General features: G+C 41.4%; 1 protein-coding gene across 13 annotated transcripts in view; it reads left to right on the forward strand.

Annotated features, from left to right (window-relative positions):
• The window catches only part of kirrel3b (kirre like nephrin family adhesion molecule 3b), a 658,462-nt gene that overhangs the window by 519,401 nt on the left and 116,481 nt on the right, over nt 1-22,580 (forward strand). For all 13 annotated transcript variants that reach the window (XM_034168011.1, XM_034168012.1, XM_034168013.1 and 10 more), the window contains exon 6: nt 4,605-4,710. In XM_034168011.1, coding sequence (XP_034023902.1) covers nt 4,605-4,710 — 106 coding nt within the window. The remainder of the gene's footprint in view (nt 1-4,604; nt 4,711-22,580) is intronic.

Genomic DNA, 22,580 nt, shown 5'->3' on the forward strand with positions numbered 1-22,580 from the left:
GCAGTAATTTACTCACAAAAAGGAGTGGGTGTTGGCTCAGTTTGAACAGGTGACACTTTAATATTAATAAGAACAAATATAGCAATAACAATATTGACAGCTTAACTGTTTTTTCATATAATTCAAATAAAAAAGAAAAAGGAGCCACAAAATTAAAGAAACAAAAAGAGTTAGTTGAGTTGAGCTCTCCAACTCACTGAAATTGTTCTGCAAAGGGATCCAAATCTGTGCTCTGTGTCAATGCACAGATGCTCATTTCATTCTTAGTCTCCAGTTCTGTTACTACTACTACCCGGGTAGGTGAGAAGTATGTGTATCTTATCTGTTCCCAGAATGTGTGATTTGAATCTGGAGTATTCCTTGGTAGGTTCTGCGGCTGGCCACACCGCATCTCCAACTCTCTCACTCTCTCAGAATCGTTGGGCTGGGCTCGCCATCTGGATCATCTCTCTTCTTTCTTCTTCTTGACCGTGGATCAGACTAGTATCATAAAAAAAAAAAAAAAAAAAAACCTGCACAAGAAGTGCAAAGTTGTAAGGCTCTTGATCTGATTCTAAGTTTCTTATGAGATCTCATTTTCTCAGTTCTATGCATGAAATATATCATGCATCAAGGAAATACATATACATAAATACAATTAATTATCATGAATTAAAACATTTAGTTTTAACCACAAATGTAATCAATTGATAATGAATTACCACATACAGTAATACTATTTCTTTTTCCAACTGACATATAATTTATGCACCCCTTTTTAATTGATATAACCAACTTTTAGCTATTTTAATCCATTTTTAACATTTAACTTTTTAACATGAAATGAATTACAACTGTTATACACAATAGCACAATTCTGTGATTAAATAATCAAATATACCACACCTTAATGGCATTGTTACCACTACAGTGGCTAATGACACAAACTGAGGAATTCAGTTGGCACAGAAAATAATTAAAATGCATCTTTTCACTGCAAACAATGTGTAACTTTAGCTTTAGCTTAGCGATTAGCCTGAACTAAGCTTAACCAACATTAAAGCAATTATCAACTTGGCTAACAGTTAGCACCACGTGGTCGCGCTTAGCATTAGCATGTAAGCTACCAATTTTTTTTCAGAGCGATAAACAACAATATAAGTGCATGATCATGGAAAGACACTGGAATACATCTTACTGTATCTATTAAACAACGTGGATTAACTTAAACCAAGTTAAAAGCACAATATATGCATTTTTCTGAATAGCTAGCAACTAGCTGGCTAACTCACCGGAGTTTCATCAAGCACAAACTCATAAATGTAGTTGGGTTATCCTCCTCGACTCACAGCCGGTTGAAATGAACCCAGGGTCTGTCTGCTACAGTCTGGTTCTGGATGTCTACAGTCTCCCTCGGGTCTGCTGCTGTCTGCTATGTGTCTGAGAGGAAAATGAGCCTCACGCAGGTGCAGACTTCACGATACCTGATTTAAGTGCTTGGAGCACTGCCACCTACTGGAGGTACACTGAAAGTATCTATATGACATAAATAGGGTTAGTGACCTGATTTTTCATGCAGGTTACACATACATATAGGGACGAAACCTTCCCAATGTAGTTAGTGTGTAGTACAAAACAATGCAAGGTGAAACAAGACCTTGGAACCAAGAGCTACAAAACACTAGTACACATTATTCCATTATGGATTCTACAACTAAGTACAAGTAATTACAGATTATTACATAGACTAACAAAAACAATCTGAAATGTGGACTCATCAGACCACAGCACACTTTTCCACTTTGCGTCTGTCCATTTCAAATGAGATCAGGCCCAGAGAAGATGGTGGCATTTCTGGATGTATGACTTTTGCTTTGCATGGTAGAGTTTTAACTTGCACGTGTAGATGTATTGACAAACTGTGTTAACTGACAATGGTTTTCTGAAGTGTTCCTGAGCCCACGCGGTAAGATCCTTTACACAATGATGTTGGTTTTTAATGCAGTGCCGCCTGAGGGATCTAAAGGTCACAGGCATTCAATGTTGGCTTTCGGCCTTGCCACTTACGTATAGAAAGTTCTCCAGATTTTCTGAATCTTCTGATTTTATTATGGACTGTAGATGATGGAATCCCTAAATTCCTTGCAACTGAATGTTGAGAAACATTGTTCTTAAACTGCTGGACTTTTTTTATGCAGTTGTTCACATTCACCAACTTTTCCAGTCTTTTGTTGCCCCGTCCCAACTTTTTTGAAATGTGCTGCAGGCATCCATTTCAAAATGAGCAAATATTTGCACAAAAACAAAAAAACTATCAGTTTGAACATTAAATATCTTGTCTTTGTGGTGTATTATGCCGCGTTCACACCGGGCATGATCAGATGCTACAAATTTGCGGGGGTCGCGTGGCGACAGACGCGCCAGTGTGTCGCTCTGCTTTTGCTGCGAAAATTCACCCGGTGCGTCATCAAATAGGAGGAGCTTCCATTCCGCTCGCCGGCTCCGGTTGTCAGTCAAGTTAACATGACGGACGTCAAACACACGGAGCGAGTTCATCCCGTATCATTATTTGCTGCAGGAGCTGCGTCTGGATGACGGCTGCTTTCAGTGGTCCTTCCGCCTCTGCGGGACCCAGTTTCAGAACCTCCTGTCCTGTTCACATGCGCACATCTAAACAGTTAAAAAAAAAAGAAAGAAACTCTGCTGCCTGCTGTGGGGCTGCTGCTCGCTCTTCCCCCAAAAACTCTGTCATAATTGTGTTTAGAAACCAGTCACCATTTGTTTTATTATAAATCTGTGTAGGTAATTAATAACATATTCTCCACCGATGATTCGCTCACGCGCGCGCACGTACAGAATAAAAGAAACTCCGCTGCTTGCTGCAGGGTTGCTCCTCGCTCTTTCTCAAAAACTCATAATTGTGTTTAGAAACCAGGGACCATTTGTTTTATTATACATCTGTGTGGTTAATAAGTAAAATAATCTCCATGGACATTTCTCTCACGCGCGCACGTAGAATACAAAGGAAAAGAAACTCTGCTCCCGCTGCTGCGGGGCTGCTGCTCACTTCAAAAACTCTGTCATAATTGTGAAATAAAGGACAAAAGAGACATAAGTCCTGCTCACAGGCTGCTACCAGATACAGGACATGTTCACATCCTCAGTCAAACTCCAGACATCTCCACGTCAATACCTGATTTACCTGATTGGTCATCGTGGTGCGATGAGATGAAAAAGTTCAGATTTTTCAACTTGGGGAGGAGGGCAACACGACGTGATGCGACGCAATATTGCGCCACAAACGCACCAATTGCTCAAAATCGCTTCACTCGCGTCACTTCCTTCGCTTCCATCGCGTCGCGCTGCGTGTCTTGGCGCCAAAACGCATCATTCCATAGGGATTACATGGCAACCTGTCGCTGCTGTCACTCATGTCACACCCGGTGTGAATGCAGCATAAGTGAATATAGGTTGAAGAGCATTTTCAAATCATTGTATTCTGTTTTTAAATTACATTTTACACAGCGTCCCAACTTCATTGGAATTGGGGTTGTACAAGCATTATGCCAGAGAAGAACCATTCAAATAAGTAATTGAAAGTCAATATGGCCACAGGCATTCATGTTAGTGATGAGTGTATATGAATTTCTGACTATAACTGTATATGATATGATAAAACGGTGAATTGCACTAATATGTAACACTCCATCCTCTTATCTATGCATATTTACTTTTAACTTTCCTTGCATTTGAACACAAAACATTCAGCACAGCTTTCAGCACCAACAAATTGCTTCACCTGCTTAAAATTCCTTCTCTGTGTATGTTGTGGCAGTTTGTTTCACTTGGGATGGGACTGATATGCAAAGTAAAATGCATCTTCAAAATGAATCCCACCTTTGTCAATTAGGATAAATTAAGTTGTTTATTAAATTTGCATAATATTTATGCTTGTTATCCTAAGAAGTCTTTTAATTGTGCTGTGTCGCTGAGATGTTGGTTTGTTGAATTGTACTCGGTGTCTTCATTTATTGCAAATTGCCATTTTTAACTATAACTCATTATCAAGTCAAGCTTTCCTTTGATTTCCTCCGTGTTGCAAATTAATTTATGATGAAAAAATAGCATCCCCTTCTCCACACCTGTGAATTATTATTCTGTTATTTAATAACCGAGGCTTGGCCTTGAGGTGGGAGGAAGATTAAAATAGGCTCTTATTCAGGATTAATTGCCTATTATTTCAGTGGAAGTGCTTTCACAGGCTGTGATAAGTTGTCACAACTGTTGCAGGTATGTAGAAGATAATTCGCACAAAAAGATTTTCATTCGGTTTAATATAGAGTACATTTACCTGCGTGGTACAGCTGCTAAAGACTGCCAAACCACTTTAGGGTCTTATGAAATAAAATGTTACAAAAATGTATGTCCCCTGAGAACACAGTATTTTACATATCTTTCTATGTAGTTACTTTCTACTGTTGCTGAGTAAGTTTTAAACACTGTCTAATTTGTTGCATCCACAGTGAATATTAACATCATATTTGTCTGAGCCCATAGTTTGCTAAAGGAAATCTGAAGATGCTGTCAGTTCTGTAATTGGTTGTCTTTGGACTTGTCTCTTTCAGATCTTCCACTTGTCAATCTGTCAGTGGAACCTCAACCTGTTCTGGAGGGTAACTTGGTGAAATTCCATTGCTCTGCAAAAGCCAACCCTCCAGTGACCCTTTACAGGTAAGACAAACAACCGCAAACACATAGAATTAATGCTTAATCCTCGTAAGTTCCCATCAAAAAAATGTGAGTTAAACTTGACTGACATTCAGGTGTGTATGTCGGTCACTGTTGCTTGTGCATAAAATCATCACTCACACACCTTCAACCCTTAGGGCCCTGTCCCACTGGCGTTTAGGAGGATTTGCGTATGAAATGAGGAGACAAAAGCTGAGCGTCCGCAACAAAGGTGGGCGGAAATGACAAATGTCCCGGGGTGGATCAGTGAATACATGAGGAAGAAAAGCGGATATAACAGGGAACAGAAGCGAAGGCGACTGTGGAGGCGCCCCCATGAGGGGCACAGCGGCCGTGATGCACTTGCTTCATCCGTGCCCACTCTGTCTGCATGCACGACATACCATTTGCGACCGTGATGTGGCCGTGCTGGGCATGCGGCATATCTGTTTTGCACGCTGTCCCGGTCCGCCGCCAAGCCGCGCCAACCCGTCGGTTGTGGATATCAGCGGATGACAGGGGATATGCGGCGTGTTGGTTGTGTATGTCCTGCGTATGTCTTCAGTATGTGTTCAGGCAGTGATGCTGATCTCATCCGCAGCAGGATTTTTGAGCCGCTCAAAAATCCTGGCTGCGGACACGCGTGCCTCTGCGGATGATCACGGACATGTTTGGATGGTGGCCGACTCATACAGGAATGTTACACAGTTATTACGGTTGTTTGGCGGATGTGGGCCACTTTTGTGCGCATTCCATCTGCAAATCCTCCTAAACGCCAGTGGGACAGGGCCCTTAGTCCAATTAAGGGTCACAGGAAGGCTGGATCAGTCATAGGATGTGAGGCAGGGTACACCCTGGACAGGATGCCAAGGCCACATATAGACAGACCTACATATTCACACGCACACATATGGACAATTTAAAGTTTACAATCCACCTAACCTGCATCTCTGTGGATGTGGGAAGAAGCTGGATCACCCGGAGGGAAACATAGGGAGAACATCCAAACTCCACACAGAAAGGCCACAGGTGGGAATCGATCCCATAATCTTCTTGCTGCGGGGCAACAGTGCAAACCACTAATCTACCATACTGCCTTCAAAAAACACTTCATATAAAATCCAAAGTCATTTATCCCTTTGGCGATTTGACTTTTAAATGCTTCATAGGTGTGCCATGTTTTTATTTATTTATTTGTTTATTGTTGCTATTCATTTTAACTCCTTAAGTCTGTTTTCATTTGTTTTTATTTGTTTTTATTCGTTTTATTGTTGTTATTATTATATTATATTATGTACTTACATTAAACGTACAATCACTCACCCCTCACACTTTCAACATAAAGATGACTTACCGCCCCCTGCTGGAGTGGTGTGTGAGTCCAGAAAAGTCTTCAGTGTTGTTAGCTAATATCCATAGTGTCTAAAAATATTAGTCCTATCAATGTTCCGTTTTCACAGTGTTCATCCTTGACCCAAAGTACATAAGCATACCAAATATCAAATGTCAGTTGTCCACAGCTTCTGTGTGATCGAAGTTGCACACACACACACACACACACACACACACACACACACACACACACACACACACACACACACACACACACACACACACACACACACACACACACACACACACACACAGAGCTGTTGTAAGCAGGTGCTTTTAATTTGACAAGCAACGACAGTAGTGGAAGCCATTCAAAGCACTACACATTTTACTCATGGTACCAACATGGCACTTAAGTGACTCATGGTAACAGCAACATAACACTTAAAACTAAACTGACTAAAACATTTGAACTACAAAAACACAATAATTCAACATGAACAACACTGTTAAACTAAGATGATCCACAATAACATTTAAAACTTCAACACCCTGAATGCCCATGGTGCACTGTAGCACAATGTCCATTGCTTACTGGTTCGCTGAAATGGGTAATTTCTCCAAAAATATTTGTCCTTTCAATTTTCCGTTTTTGCAGCATTCATCCTTGGCCCAAACTACGAGGTCTATTAGACAATAAACCGACCCTTTTATTTATTTTTTTTTAACTATATGGATTTGAATGACGTGCGATTCCACCAATCATGCTTGAACCCTCGTGCGCATGCATGAGTTTTTTCACGCATGTCGGTGACGTCATTTCCCTGTGGGCAGGCCTTGAGTGAGATGTGGTCCCACCCTCTCGGCTGAATTCCTTTGTTTCACATGCTGCTCCAGACGGCGCGCGTTGCTTTATCAAAATTTTTTCTGGACCTGTGAGGAATATCCGAGTGGATACTATTCGAGAAATTAAGCTGGTTTTCGGTGAAAAGTTTAACGGCTGATGAGAGATTATGGGGTGTTTCTGTCGGTGTAAGGACTTCCCACAGAGCGGGACGTCCTGCAGCGCTTCCAGCCCCCGCCGTTGGCCTGTTTTGACCTGAAAACATCCTAATTTAAGGCTTAATTCACCCAGGACGTCGTGAGAGAACAGAGAAGATTCAGAAGAGGCCGGCATGAGGACTTTATGCGGACATTCCACTGTTTAAGGACATTTTTTAATGAACGACGTGCGCGCAAATTCGCCGAGTCATTTCCGTGACGACTCGGCGAATCTGTGTGCGCCGCGACAGGAAAAACACCTCCGTGTTGAAAACCATTTGTAAAATTCAGGCGGCTTTTAATGGCTTTCAACAAGTGAGTAACTGAGAAATTGTTTAACAGCTTGGGCATGTTCCAACTTGCCCATTAAGGTTTCCAATGGAGGGGTTTTTCCTGTCGCGACCCCCCGCGGTCGGGTCCGGCCCGACATGTGACTCTGCCCACACGTTCTTTCATTACAAAATGTCCGTTAACAATGGAATGTCCGAATATACTCCTCATGCCGACTTCTTCTGAAAGTTCTCTGTTCTCTGACGACTTCCTGGGTCAACAGAGCCTGAAATGTGGAAGTTTTCAACTTGAAACAGCGAGACGCTGCCGCCTCGAAGTGCAGATCGCCGTCAGGTGCCGTGGGCCGTCCTTAAGGCGACACTACCAGACAAAAATCTCTCATCAGCCATTAAAAGTTTTACCGAAAACCAGCTGAATTTATCAAATGGGGTCCACAATGAAAAAAATTGACGAGAGGGTGGGCGACTCCTCACTCAAAGACTGCCCACAGGCGAATGACGTAACTGACAGGCGTGAAAAAACTCTCGCATGCCCACGAGGGTTCAAGCATGTCTGATGTAATCACATGTGATTCAAATCCATATGGTTTTTGAAAAAAATAATAAGGTCGGATACTTTTCTAATAGACCTCGTACATAAGCATACCAAATGGCAAATGTCAGCTCTCCCCATTTATTGCATGATTGAAGCCATACACATGCGCGCACACACACACACACACACACACACACACACACACACACACACACACACACACACACACACACACACACACACACACACACACACACACACACACACATATATATATACACATGTGCAACTTGGCTTATAACACACACATTATATATAGTAGTAAGTCCCTTCGGCTGCTCCCTTGTTTGCACTTGGGGTCACAACAGCAAATCCAAGGTGGATCTGCATGTTGAATTGGCACAAGTTTTACGCCGGATGCCCTTCCTGACGTGAATCCACATTACATGGAGAAATGTGGCAGGGGTGGGATTTGAACCCTGAACCTTCTGAACTGAAACCAGGCACATTAACCACTTGGCCAGCACCCCTGCCACACATTTTATATAGAAGGTCTGTTAGAAAAGTAACGGACCTTTTTATTTTATGCAAAAAATATATGGATTTGATTCATATGTTTTTACGTCAGCCAAGCTTGAACCTTCGTGCGCATGCGTGAGTTTTTTCATGCCTGTCGGTTGCGTCGTTCGCCTGTGGGCAGGCTTTGAGTGAGCACTGGTCCACCCCTCTCATCGTTTTTTCATTGCGAGGAAATGGCGGAATGATTTGGGCTTTGCTCCATCAGAATTTTTTCAGAAACTGTTAGAGACAGGCAGTTGGAAACCATTCAGAAAATTCATTTGGCTTTCGGTGAAAATTTTTTGGGCTTCACAGAGATTAAGGAGTGTTACTACCACTTTAAGGACGGCCCACAATGGCGCTCCGAGCTGCGATCGACAGGCAGAAATGACCATTTCATTTCTAAACGGATGGCTGTATGGCTCCGGGACCATCGTGTGCAACTTCTCTGGTTATCACAAGAGCTGGACATCAACCATTTTCTGGCAGATTTCACTTTTAACAAGAGATTTTGTCATGGAAAGCCGTGCATCACGACGAATTCGCTGATGGAGCGAGACAAAGAACACCTCCGTTTTGGAGTGTCAGAGGACAAGTTGGGACATGCCCAGCTCTCCACAATTTCTCTTATACTCACTCGACTGGTAAGCCACTGAAAGCTGAGATAGGCATGTCCCAACTTGCCACTCTGTGTGTGTCCTCCACATGCATTAACAAATGCTAATACTTGCTTTATCCACCCAAATGTGCCTAAAGTCTCTTTCTAAGGATGACATGACATAAAAAAACACTGAAAAATGTAAAAAAAAAAAAATCCTACCTGTCAATCTGGTCGTGCTTTTTCCATAAATACCCATTGTCAATTCTTCCTGCTTAGACAGCTATCCAGAGGCAAATCCAGGCAGAAAGGGGTTGGGGGGTACGCTCCCCCACCACACCTCTAGATTAAAGATCCACTTTTGAAGACCATTTTTCACACTACTACTACTACTACCACTAATACTGTAATAATAAGAATATTCATTTTAGCAATTGAAATGTTGAGAAAGAATTTAAGTGATAGAAAAATGTTAGAAAGAATTTAATAGTTACATTTGTAGACAATGTAGATTATGAATGGTGCATTTTACTGTTACAGTGCAGTCAACAGTTAAATATGAGGCCAAGAAAGATGTTCTTGGTGTTGCATATTTTGTAGTGCTGAAGTCACAGGTTACATTTAAGTGAGATGTCTGGCAGTGCCATGTTTGTTATGAAACACAAAATCAATGTTAAAGGACAATTTGTCATCAAAAAGAAATGTTATATGATTTAAGTGAAATGTTTGTAAATAAAAACAAAGCTAATGATATTGGTATTAATTATCATCACAAAGTAAGGAACAATTGATTAATAAAACATTTTCAATGTCATCATTAAACTGTAATGTATCATTATATTCGTATCGGTACTCGGTATCGATGAGTACCTAAATGTATGTACTTGTACTTAGTACAAGTACAGGAATTTGTACTCAGTCTGGGAAAAAGTGGTATCGGTGCATCCCTATGTTCAGTGAAGTCAAAAAATATTAATTAAATAACCGCACCACAAATAAAGTAAATGTAATTAGTAACAATTTGCAACTTCATTTTTAAAGGTAAATAAATACTGTTCCAAAACTACAATTTTATCTTTGCCATTTTTGCTATTTAAGCCTTACGTTTTCAATTGAGCTTGTTTATATCAATTAAGTGCCCCCCAACTCCCACACTAGATCAATCACTGTGTCCAGACACCAAAATGAACATTAATTATTCTCATAAACTCTTGTTTGGCCTTCTGGAAGTGTAACAGTTAAGTGATTTTCAAGAGGTGGTTTTCTGTGTGGGAGGTTTTAAAACTGGGTGAAAAATAAATGGAATGAAATCGATCGCAAGGGGAATTGGTCGTCTCTGAATCTTGTAATGGCACTGGGAAATGAAATGGATGTACAACACACTCATAGGTGGAAAAACAGAGATGTTGCCTTTTGATGGATTCCGCACTTTTGAAATAGAATAGGAGACGGGTGCGGTGATATTGTGGAAAACAAGGTTTGTATTTGATTGTGCAGGTGCATGAGAAAGGCAGGTTTTCCAGTGCACCTGCAAACGGATTTCACCTCTATTGTTATGCGACTGGATCAATGTTAGAATCAGACTTTTCCCCAGGTGATCAAACGCTAAGAAACAATGACAGCCACATCAAGCTTTTTTTGTTTTGTTTTCGATGTTGTTTTTTGAGTTTGCAAACAACAAAAAAAGGGTTTAAAATATAGTTTAAAGGAACCTAAACCTCTACTTTTCCTATTCACTTCTTTTCTTTGTCTCCATGCCCCTCTCTTCTGTCTGGGTTTCCATTAGTGTCACATTTTGCTGTCAGATTAAATAATATTCAGATAGACTAATAACTTTTGATACTTCAAGGTTATCCTGCACACCATTTCTGCAGTTTCATTCTCCAATGTAGATTTATCTGCAATTTATACAAGTGCTCTGGGACTCCCATGCTCTGTTGGAGTTCAGGGCATGGAGGAAAGGAGAATATTTGGCCTTGTCGTGCTTGCCTAAGAGGGTCTGACTCTTATGCTGAGATCCCCCCTCACAAATTCCTCCTCAAGAGAGCAATATCACAGAGGAGAGTAGGAAGTTGGTCAAGCAGTGTGAGGCCATTATTTAGTGCTAATACACTCTGTCTACCCCAGATCAGATACGGCACAAGGACAGAGTAGTTCTACGATGGATGGCCTGTTTTCCATCCTCCAGAGAATCATCTATTGTGAGGGTGCACTGCACCACTTTACTCTCTGCCATTTCAGTAGACACTTGAGACACAAACCCACAATAGTGAGGACACCATAGCAGTCACTGGTTCTATCTTCTGCATACCACCCTCTGTTATGCCAAACGTAGGTCAATAATAAGACTTATTTGTGGGGACATCTTAAGCTCAAGATAATAGTCAAGCGGAGGATGTCAAGGGAGAAGAAGTCAGATAATGGGCCCTCCCATCCTTTGGTGCTGGTACTTGTTGCTGGTGCTGGTTCTGTAGCCTGAAATAGGTGAGAACTACAACTCCCCCTGGAAACCACGCCAGTCCATCACAAGTCAAGGCTGCACAGTAAATTTTGCCGAGTAAAATTTAATCTCCTGGGATAACATTTGGTCCCAGTCCGAACAGAGTTAAATATACTATATGCTAAATCAACTCTATCACATTGTAAAATCAACTCTTATTGGAGTTAGAGACACTTGATTTGACAAGATGGTAGAGCTGATTTCACTCTATAATTGAGTGTATTTTAGCCTGTTTCAAGTTGAACCAAATGTTATCCCGGCAGACTATATTTTACTCATCAAAATTGACTGTATCCATTTACAGCCTGGTGGACTAGAACAATGTAGAAGTGCCTTGTCCAAGGACACAGACAGGTAGAGTGACTGGGAATCAAACCAAGGTCTCTATATTGGTGGCTCAACTCCTACTGTACTGAGCTATGTGTTCTGCAAGGGAGGTGCCTTCGGTGAAAAAGGATAAAGTAAGAATAAGAGAGACACCAATTTTGATCAAAATGCCAAGTATCCACACAAGACAAGTGGGCCTGAGCATGAGATGATTATGCAGTATATCTTCATTACTTTTCACATTGTTGTAGGCTTAACTAGTAGCTATCACAATCACTCAGCCACTGTCTGGTGAAGATGGGGGGGTTCTCAGATCCAAACAAGAACCCACTAAGGACTAAGGAGGAAGGAAAGAGAAACAAACAAAGCAAATCAGGTCCCTCGTCTACACATACAGTCATGCAGCAAGTGACATCATAACCACCTCCTTTCAGTGGTATTACAGCAAAAAATATCCCAGTCTATCCAAATTGATATTTACAGTGTTGCTGTTGCCTCTGCCAGTGTGTTTGTTTTTGTGACTGACACTATAGTCCCTGCACTTTCCTTCTATATATACTTTGGAGTTTGCTAATTGATATATTTCAGTGTTACTGTCTGTTTTTGGACCACCGGAGGCAACCTTTATCTGCATGAAAAGATGGTATCAAAACAATCACAGAGTTATGGTTGTTATTTTTAACATGGCAACGCACAACACTTGAAACTTAATTGTCATTATTCTTTTTTTAAGACGACATATGTAAGGATGTGCTGAAAGGTTTTTTTAAGGTAAATTATAATGCCCTTGTGGGAGGAAACTGTTTGTAGGTTGTTTGCCAAAATAGTACCCTTTGAGGTCCACACAAAATTTGGATGTTACTCCAGCATTCAGATTCTTTGTGAACTTTTCATCATATTGGTGATAAAAGCTGATAAACACAGGTATGACATTGCCCCAACATTACTTTCAAGGAAAATTGTTTTCTCTTGTGTTTTTTTTTCTTTTTTATATGTATATAGTTTATAAAAAAAGATAAAAGACCAAAGGTGCTAAATGGGTACAGTATGGTGTGTGGAAGGTGGAAGCTATACTCATTACTTGAAGCCGCAATCCTCATTTTCTCAGTGTAGATGGTAAAGATGGAGGAGGTACAGTTGTATATTTACACTGATTGGATTTCCACTTTATCTCTGCTAAAAAGTGATGGATCCAGATGTTGTCTTGTGTTAGGAAATGTTCATTGAAACCCAATTTACTTTTAAATTGGAAGTTTCCCATTGGCATTATGAGCCTGGTGCATTTTTGATCAGCAATCGGAACATGAAATTTTTGCCAAGCAGCAACCTTTGAATTTCTAGAGTTTTGGAAGCAGGCCTCAACTCCTTCACAGGAGATCCAAAAGTATGAGCTATCTGATTAATACTTAGGGCCCTTTCACACATACTGCGGAGTTTGGTCGACGTCTGGTCGATTACGGCGAAACAGCGCAAAACAGTTTGAAATTAGTGCACCATGAAACATTGCACCGACGGGCAGGCATGCACAAATCTGGTGCAAGAGTTTGTGAACACGCCAGTGTGTTCTGAGCAGGAACAGTGTCAGGTGCAGCACATGGCGCCGCTTATGTGGAAGAAATAAAAAACAGCTGGTACATGCAGAACCACATTGCGCCGCGTATGTGGAATAAATAAAATATAAAAACAAGTCGGTACCTGTGGGACCACATTGCGCCGCTTATGTGGAATAATTTAAAAAAGAAGAAAAAAAACACACCACCTGGGATGCAAATTTGCGCCTTTCAAAACCTCTGATTCCCAGTCAGAGACTTTACCACTGAGTTAAGGAGCTGTTCTTTGAAAGCTGCAGGAAGCTGCCTCATATCGGGAAGGACATGGAAGTATTAAAAAAAAGAAATACAATCCAACACCATATAAAACGACATGGAAGTATTAAAAAAAAGAAATACAATCCAACACCATATAAAACCATGACATTTATCAAGCGAGCAATAAAAATATGATCCGTCTGTTCCTCTGGTGCTGACCCATGGTCATAGACATACAGTCATGAAATGACATGAATGAGAAGCACATCTACTGGTGAGGTACGTCCAGTCGGAGGCGCATGTGTTCTGCCCGACATGCGTGTCTTGTGGACGGTGCGCCACAGCACAGACACTGTTTCATGTGGGACAGAGCTCTCGTGGGTGACATGACAGTCAGATCACCCACTGTGTGTTCTGATCTGATGGTCTGTTTCAACCTGGGGGGCTGTCAGTGTCTGCTCTGTGCAGAGGTGTCAAATCCGGCTTCAGAAAGTAAAAACCCTCCCATGTGTTGCTTCTACCTGTGCACCTTAATCAGGTGATCTCAATAATTAGCTCATCCACCTGCCTGAAGAGCTGAACTAATTACAGTCAGCTGGTTTATTGGGAAGATGGAACAAATATGTGGCTGGACTTTTACTTTCTGAAGCTGTATTTGACACCTCTGGCTCTGTGCGCGAGCTCGCTTGCTGCAGCTTGTCACCATCACGGTGATATATGTTTTTATTTATGTCCACATAAATACAGCAATCAGACACACGCGCCTCACAGTGGACAGTTGTTGGTCCATGACTGTCCAAACACAGTTGGTATTGTCCAGCTGGAATGTCCAGAATGACAGATCACCACAGCTGCTTCTGTCAGAAGCCACGGCAGTACAACGGTGATTGTCTGCAGTCTGTTGTTGTGCCAAGATTGCGACTGGCCACACATTTTCTAAGTGCCATGCGAGCGGTGTGAGGTGTTCGTGCATGTCACCTGGAATTTGGCTGGCGCCTGCCGCGAGAGGGTGCGATGGGTTTGCACAGTGCACACTTTGTCATTCAGGTGCTTGTGTGCGCAAATAGTTGTAGCAACAGGTGTACGAGGTGTTGGAGGGAGGGACGACATTATACGGTTTGCAAACGATTCCTGCGTCATGCGCACTAAGTGTACACTTCATCCAAACTTTACACTATGTGTGAAGGGGCCCTTAGAGTTGATCCAGAGTTGACCTAACTTACAAACTTAAGTTAAAACAACTTCATTCTTTCAGGTTTTACCAATTGTAACGCTTTTTTAAGTTGGTTCAACTATTCGTTTTTTTCAGAGTGTGTCTGTCTGTCTGTCCCTCTGTGTGTGTGGGGGGGGGTGAGAGTGGGGGAGACCATGCGACTTGGGCAGGACAAATGAAACACAAACACAGACTCAGCTAACAGGCTAACCTTGGTTCGCATGTTTATTACATCATATTTTTGGCTGAGCGGTGGGCCTCATCAAGGTTATTAAAAATCATGACCCACTTATTTCCTGAGTAATTGTGGATTTCCTGTCCTAATGTCATGAAGCTACCCATAGGTGCTACAGATGCTAACACCGTTATCATCCAAAATTACATCACAGTGTAATTTGGTTTGATGCAAATTCCAGCCCACACATAATAGATGATTGGTTTATAGAATTAACCACATAGCAAGCCATATTATTACAGATGCCTGTAATAAAACACTGAAGAAAAAGACAGGACTTCACAGTAGCTGTAATCTGAACCTTTGACTGACTGCTGCATCAACACAAGCAAAAAAGACGAACAAAAGAGTCAACACATGAGCTGTCACTCAAATTGGCCAAGCCCCTAATGTGTTAGAAGAACTAGACTTTGTTGCATAGTCGACATGATATTGAACATAATGATAATGATGATAATGATGGTGATGATGTCTGAAAGACAATAATGACATATCTGAATTATATAATTGGATGTAGTTTTACATATATTTTGATCTAATTTCTTCAACTTGCTTCTGTTTTCTCACAAAAAAATGACCCATGGCCAGTATTTACAGTCTTTTTCAAGCACTTCATTCTCTGACTAATATAATATGGTTGCTACATTTAGTTTTATCTTTTGCATTATGCATGCTAACCAGCAAGTATTTACACTAGCCAACATAAATATCTTTAGAAGTTAATTTGTTTTTCTGCATAAACTTTTATCACATCACATTTTATCACATCTGCTCACAAAACAGCATATTATTTTCACTAGTGTATGTGTGTGTGTGTGTGTGTGTGTGTGTGTGTGTGTGTGTGTGTGTGTGTGTGTGTGTGTGTGTGTGTGTGTGTGTGTGTGTGTGTGTGTGTGTGTGTCTGTGGAGAAGGTAACTCAAAAATGGCTCACTAGATTCCTTCAAACTTGATGTGAATATTACTTGGATAGACATTTAGAGGTGCAGTGTGCAACATTTGTGTGTTGCATCACCAAATATGCAGCCTCATAGTGCCCTAAGGTGAGCACTACTGTAGATACATTGGTTTAGATTTTGTTGGGAAATCTTTTGGTACTATTGGAATGGCTTTGTATCGAATTATTACTTTTGTCAACAAAGATGAGGAATATTTTTTGCATTGTGATGAAACATCAGCAAAGGCATTTTGGCCATGTGGCACATTGCTCTTGGCATTTTCCAACATACAGATGTTGATAACCCCAGGTGCTGGAGAAGGCCAATGGGATGGGTAAACCGGGTTTTTGCATTGGTATTATCTGGAACTCAAGGTAGTGTCCTAGTTTGGTACATGGTCAAAGGCATTACACCAGTGCATGCTGCCAGATGTGACCTAATAAAGTAGTGGCACAGAGAAGGATTTTCTTAAAAAGATGTGAAATTTCTGCTCCAGTTTGCCAGAAGGTACATGGGAGACAAGAGCCCAGCTTTGATCTGTTTTCTTGTATGTTTATCAGTTTTTCTTGCTGTGCTTCCTAAATGGTTAATGAAGTAGGTTTGCTCAACCCGTTCACACACCTTTTGGTGATGGCATCACGAAAAGTGATTTAATCTATTAGTTTGTGATACCATCAGGAAATGTGATACATTTTTGTGATGCTATCACAAAATTATTTTGTGATGGTATCATGAAATTTGTGGTGACACTGGGTGGGTGCGGGGGGGAGGGGGGTATTATGGTTAGGTTGAGGGTTAGGGTTAAAAATAGTGCACGGAATTTGACTGAATTAAGGGTTTGTTAAACCCCTTGAATTAATGCTGAGGATCTACATTACAAAAACATCTCAATTGTTTTGTTTAAGCTCCATTGTGGTTGTGTCCCCACAAAAAAACTGTGTCACTTTTCAGTTACTTATGGACCCAGCTGAATCAAATCAGACTAATGCCATTTGATGGTTCAGTAAATTGGTTCTGATTACACGCTTAAAAAAAAATATCCATGGAATACCTCAAATTTTACTTTTAAAGGGAATGATTAGGACTCATTTGCTGTCCTCACTTTGAATGATATATTTTTCCATTACTCTGTTCATCCAGCAGCTATCTCTGCCGTGTGATTCCTCTTCCAGCATCTTGCTCTTTAATATCCAATATGCATGTAATGGAGAATGGCAGGGAGCTGTGCTGTGCTTAACCATGCTGATAATAACTGTGGGGCCTGATTTACTTTGGGTCTTGAGGCTGATGACACAGATACCTACCTAATTTAATTGTCACTGTTTTATTGCCTTAATCACATTCAGCAAATACAAAACTCTCCCTCTCCTCTGCATCTCACTCATCCTTTCCTCCCATTAATGGCAGCAGTATCAGTTTAACAGTGTTATTGTACACTCACACATGCACACATGCACACACAAACTTGTCTTGCACTTGCATGTCCTTCCAAACAAATGCACACAGTTAAGCGTCCCGTGTCAGCGATTGAAAAAGCTTGCTTTGGCCCCTCAAACATCCCAGCGGGAATGCAGGTGTTTGTGTTTCATTGGACCAGTTATGTTTAGACATTTGTCTTGGACAGAACCCAGACTGCCAATAGAGGTCTCACCCTCCCCATGGACGCTGGCCTTGTGTCTCTGCTACCGCTAACACCGTCAGTTTCTCCCAAACCTGGAAACCCCAAGCTCCATCAGGAGCAGCCTGCTGCCCAAACATCTGTGCTCACCTCATTAGAGTATGAGATGGTAAAATATATGAGGAAAATTTTTGGCAGAGTGGCATAATGATGCATTTGTAATTAAAGGTATCATCTTTGTCACTGGCGTTACGAGTACATGCCATGAAGGTACTTTTAATCTTTCTCATCATAGGCTGTTTGCTTCACAGTGAGGATGCACTGATGACAAGAAATTTGTGTATTTATGTGTATATATTGTATTAATATATATTAAGGCAGGATTATATAAATGGTAAATAGACTGCATTTATATAGCACTTGATATAGCACTCATTCACACAGACACTCTCACACACCGATGTCAGGGTGCTGCTATGCAAGGCGCTCACTACACACTGGGAGCAACAGGGAATTAAGGATCTTGCCCAAGGGCCGTGTGCAATTTTCCCGTCTGGATGGGTTTTGAACCAAGAATCCTTTGGTTTGAAGCACAACACTTAACCACTAGACCATCACCTCCCCATAATGCAAATAGCATTTGTAGTTTCTATCCAGTGCAGATATGGTTTTCACACCCAGTGCTCCCATCCTTTAACTCAAGTCGTAGAGTGCTAACTTGTGTACCCATGGATGTATAGATGACAGGTTGTGGCCTAAAAATGAGGGGTGGTCAAGCACGTTGGTGGTGCATTGATATTGTGTGGAAGAACAAACTGTTTGCACAATAGACCACCTAAAACCTGAACTAAAGTCAAGTGCAGAGTTCTAGTAGTTATGCGGTGCAATACTCAGATGCACCCTGCTTGCATACACACAAAGACACTTAATTGGAAACAACCATTCAATGAAATCAAAGTAAACACATGGAAAAATGCAAAACTTGACGTTTGTTTTGCTGTTTTACCTCAGGGAGCTTTGCTGGCCACTGTCAAGCTGGTGCACTCTGACAGGTTGGTTCAGGTTTGTTAACCCACAAGTCTCACCTGAGTCCACTTTCACAATAGCAAAGTGATGTGTGCCTGATGGACTACAGCCCTTAAAGGAATGGTGAATTCCACCAAATAAATGTGCCTGTTTGACCTTTACGTTCAGTTCAGGTGTTGATATTGTCTTACCAGTTCAGAACATGAAAGTTATGCTATGCTAATAATAATTAGCTTCTTCTTTTGGGCTTCTTCTGTGCTGCACTTTCTGTTACTGTATGTGGCGATCCCCCGAGTGGTGGACAAAAGGTGTGCAAAAGCAGTGCCAGTGGTCTTTTGTAGCAGAAACTTGAACAATGCCCCTGGTTTCTCATGAACTATGTATTTGAACATAGCAATGCCAGTTTTTTCGTACTCTAATTGCTCATGGAAAATGGATGTCTATATTAAACACCAGGGCCCAGTTTCATAAAGCAATCTAATCTTTCAGTCTACTAAACTTTCTTAGTCAACTACAGTTAGTCGTTTATTATCCATCTAATCACCATTTCACATCAATGGTTAAACTTGTAGATTAGCCATCTTACCTTAGTCAGTGGTTTTAACGGGCATAACGGCATCACGCATGCCATTGCCAAGAGACTGCTACAATGTGCGACAGTTTTGTTTACTTCCAGATTGCTAGTTGTCATGAACTATGTAACCTTTGTTTCATTAACTGGCTTTATTAACATTTACGGACCCATACGAACAGCACAATGATGTACTTAGCTCTCGGCCTAGCAATTTTACGCTTCAGTTTCTTCTTCTACATTTCCATCAAGACTTATTGTGCACACACCATTGCTCAGTGTAACAGTGACGCCCAGTGGCTTGTGTGTGAACTGTCACAAACACATCATGACAGTTATCTGCTACAACCATGGCCAAAAGTGGAGGAAGCTCTCCTTTTGAAGGAATACAAGCGACATAGGGAAGCTCTTGAGTGTTCCATCAAGTACATGATAGCTGCCATTTTTTGAAGGGAGACATGTTTTGTCAACTAAAATAAGATGAGTCTCCTCTGTTGTAGTTGTTCATTCGGCTGCTCCCGGTTTTGTTCGGGGTTGCCACAGCGGATACAGCCAGATCCGCATCTGTAATTGGCACAGGTTTTACGCCGGATGCCCTTCCTGACGCAACTCCAGTTTTAACCGGAGAAACACACACAGCCGCTGGTGTTCCAAAGAGGTCTCCCATCCAACTACTAACCAGATCCTGCTCTGCTTAGCTTCTGAGATCTGATGGGATCAGGCTGACACAGAGCAGATCAGCTGCATGAGTCTACTCTGTACCAAGCTAAAAACTTTAATTGGGTAACGTGAAACTTTAGCTGATTAAGGAATTTGTGCAACAACTAACATCAAAAAAATTTGTCAATTAAGTGAGTTTATTCAACTCAACAAGATTAGACTGCTTTATAAACCCCGACCGAGATTGTAACATATTATATTATGTCACAATGAATCAATTCATTCCATAATAAAATAGTGACTTTCCTAAATTGTATCATACCCCATCTATCTGGACACATATTATATATATATATATATATATATATATTTTTTATAAGAAGTGAGATGCACTCATAGTTGTGATGCTATTAAGTTCTGTGTTGCTTCCATAAAATGTGAGTAATTCAGTGCAGTGGCACACTGGTTCCACATTGGATCACTTATGTGAAATGGTAGATGGACCAAGCACAGGCGTCTGGCATTATTTTTTTTAGATTTTTGGAAGCGCAGGTGTTTGTGAGCTCTCAGCTGTATCCTTGTCACACAGCTCTGAAAAAAAGACCTACTGTTGAAAAGAAAAGTATAAAAAAAATCCCATGAAGCCCAATTAGAATTCTGCTTCACTTCACTTACTGATTGAATGAGGTAATCTGTTCTCATTTAAATGATAGCTTTTCAGTCAAGCATGCGGGGCCAGCTTAGTCATGGAAAACAAATAAGTTTCCGATGCTGTGAAAAGTGTTCTCGGCACTGTCAGGAATATAAAATAGAGACAGGCACGGGTTCTCTTCTCATTGTTTTCATTTGCCACATCAGCATGCAGCCTGGATGGTGGAGGATGGCTGAGCTTTTACATGCATTGTGGGTCCCGCAGCTAAATTTTTCCAGAGAGACCGGAGACACCAACAGATGCCTTTGTTTCATTTTTATAAATGGACCTTGTCGCTGAGGTGAAACGCCACTGCCGTGACATCATAAACGTCTTACCTAAACACGTGTCACAGACCCCATCATTCACAAACACAAACAGGTGTTCTTTCTCTGTTCAATCCCATGCCAATTTATTAACGTCAGCTGTTGTGTGTACTACAGTGTTTGTCTAAGGATGTGTTGAAAGGTGTGGCAGCTACCCATTTGTCATTTTGTGATTTGTTTTTCTTCACTTTCGCTCCATGCTGCACTCTCTGCTTGACGTAATGAGGAGCGTGCTGTCTGCTCCAAGTCACAAGGGAGGTTGTCACAGCACGGAGGGCTGCCACAAAAAAATATTAATAAAATAAAAATGCTGAAGCCAGCACACAAACCTCACTCACAGTGATGATTTATTCACACAAAACAATGTTAAGAGAGTGTGAAAAGGTGTCTTAATGTTCCCTCTTTCTTAAAGCTGTAGTCACTTTGGATTTTTCACAAAATTTAACAAATTTTCTTAATGTTGAAATGTAATTATTTTGAAGTACCTTTTGAAGTATATCACAAAATTACAGCAAACTTTATTGCCAATGAAGTATTTATTTTGGGGGATACCATAGCATATAGAGCACAGGGGTGTTGGCCAAGTGGTTAATGTGCTTGGTTTCAGTTCAGAAGGCTCTGGGTTCAAATCCCACCCCTGCCACATTTCTCCATGTAATGTGGATTTGCGTCAGGAAGGGCATCCGACGTAAAACCTGTGGCAATTCAACATGCAGATCCAATTCAACATGCAGATCCACCTTGGATTTGCTGTGGCAACCCCGAGTGCAAAAAAGGGAGCAGCCGAAGGGACTTACGAGGTCTGTCCATAAAGTATCGTACCTTTTTATTTTTTTCAAAAACTATATGGATTTCATTCATATGTTTTTACGTCAGACATGCTTGAACCCTCGTGCGCATGCGTGAGTTTTTCCACGCCTGTCAGTGACGTCATCTGCCTGTGAGCACTCCTTGTGGAAGGAGTGGTCCCACCCCCTCGTCGGATTTTCATTGTCTGGAAATGGCGGAATGAAAAGGACTTTTTTTCCATCAGAATTTTTTCAGAAGCTGTTAGAGACTGGCACCTGGAAACCATTCGAAAAATTTATCTGGCTTTCAGTGAAAATTTTACGGGCTTCACAGAGAATAAGGACTTTAACTACAGGGTTAAGGACCCCTTTAAGGACGGTCGGTGCGCCGCGCTGCGAGCTGCGACGATGCGGCACAAACCACTGGATCATTTCTAAGCTGATGGCTCTGTGGATACGAGACCGTCGTGTGCTCTTTCTCTGGTTATCACAAGACCTGGACATCAGCCATTTTCCGGCAGATTTCACTTTTAACAAGAGATTTTGTCATGGAAAGCCGCGCAGCGGCTTCGCGCGTCACGACCGATTCGCTGATGAAGCGAGACAAAGGAACACCTCCGTTTCGGAGTGTTAGAGGACAAGTTGGGACATGTCCAGCTCTCCACAAGTTCTTTTATACTCACTCGACTGGTAAGCACTGAAAGCCGAGATAGACATGTCCCAACTTGTCCTCTAACACTCCGAAACGGAGGTGTTCCTTTGTCTCGCTTCATCAGCGAATCGGTCGTGACGCGCGAAGCCTCCGCGCGGCTTTCCATGA

This window comes from Thalassophryne amazonica, chromosome 4, assembly GCF_902500255.1.
Source record: "Thalassophryne amazonica chromosome 4, fThaAma1.1, whole genome shotgun sequence".
Classification (NCBI taxonomy): Eukaryota; Metazoa; Chordata; class Actinopteri; order Batrachoidiformes; family Batrachoididae; genus Thalassophryne; species Thalassophryne amazonica.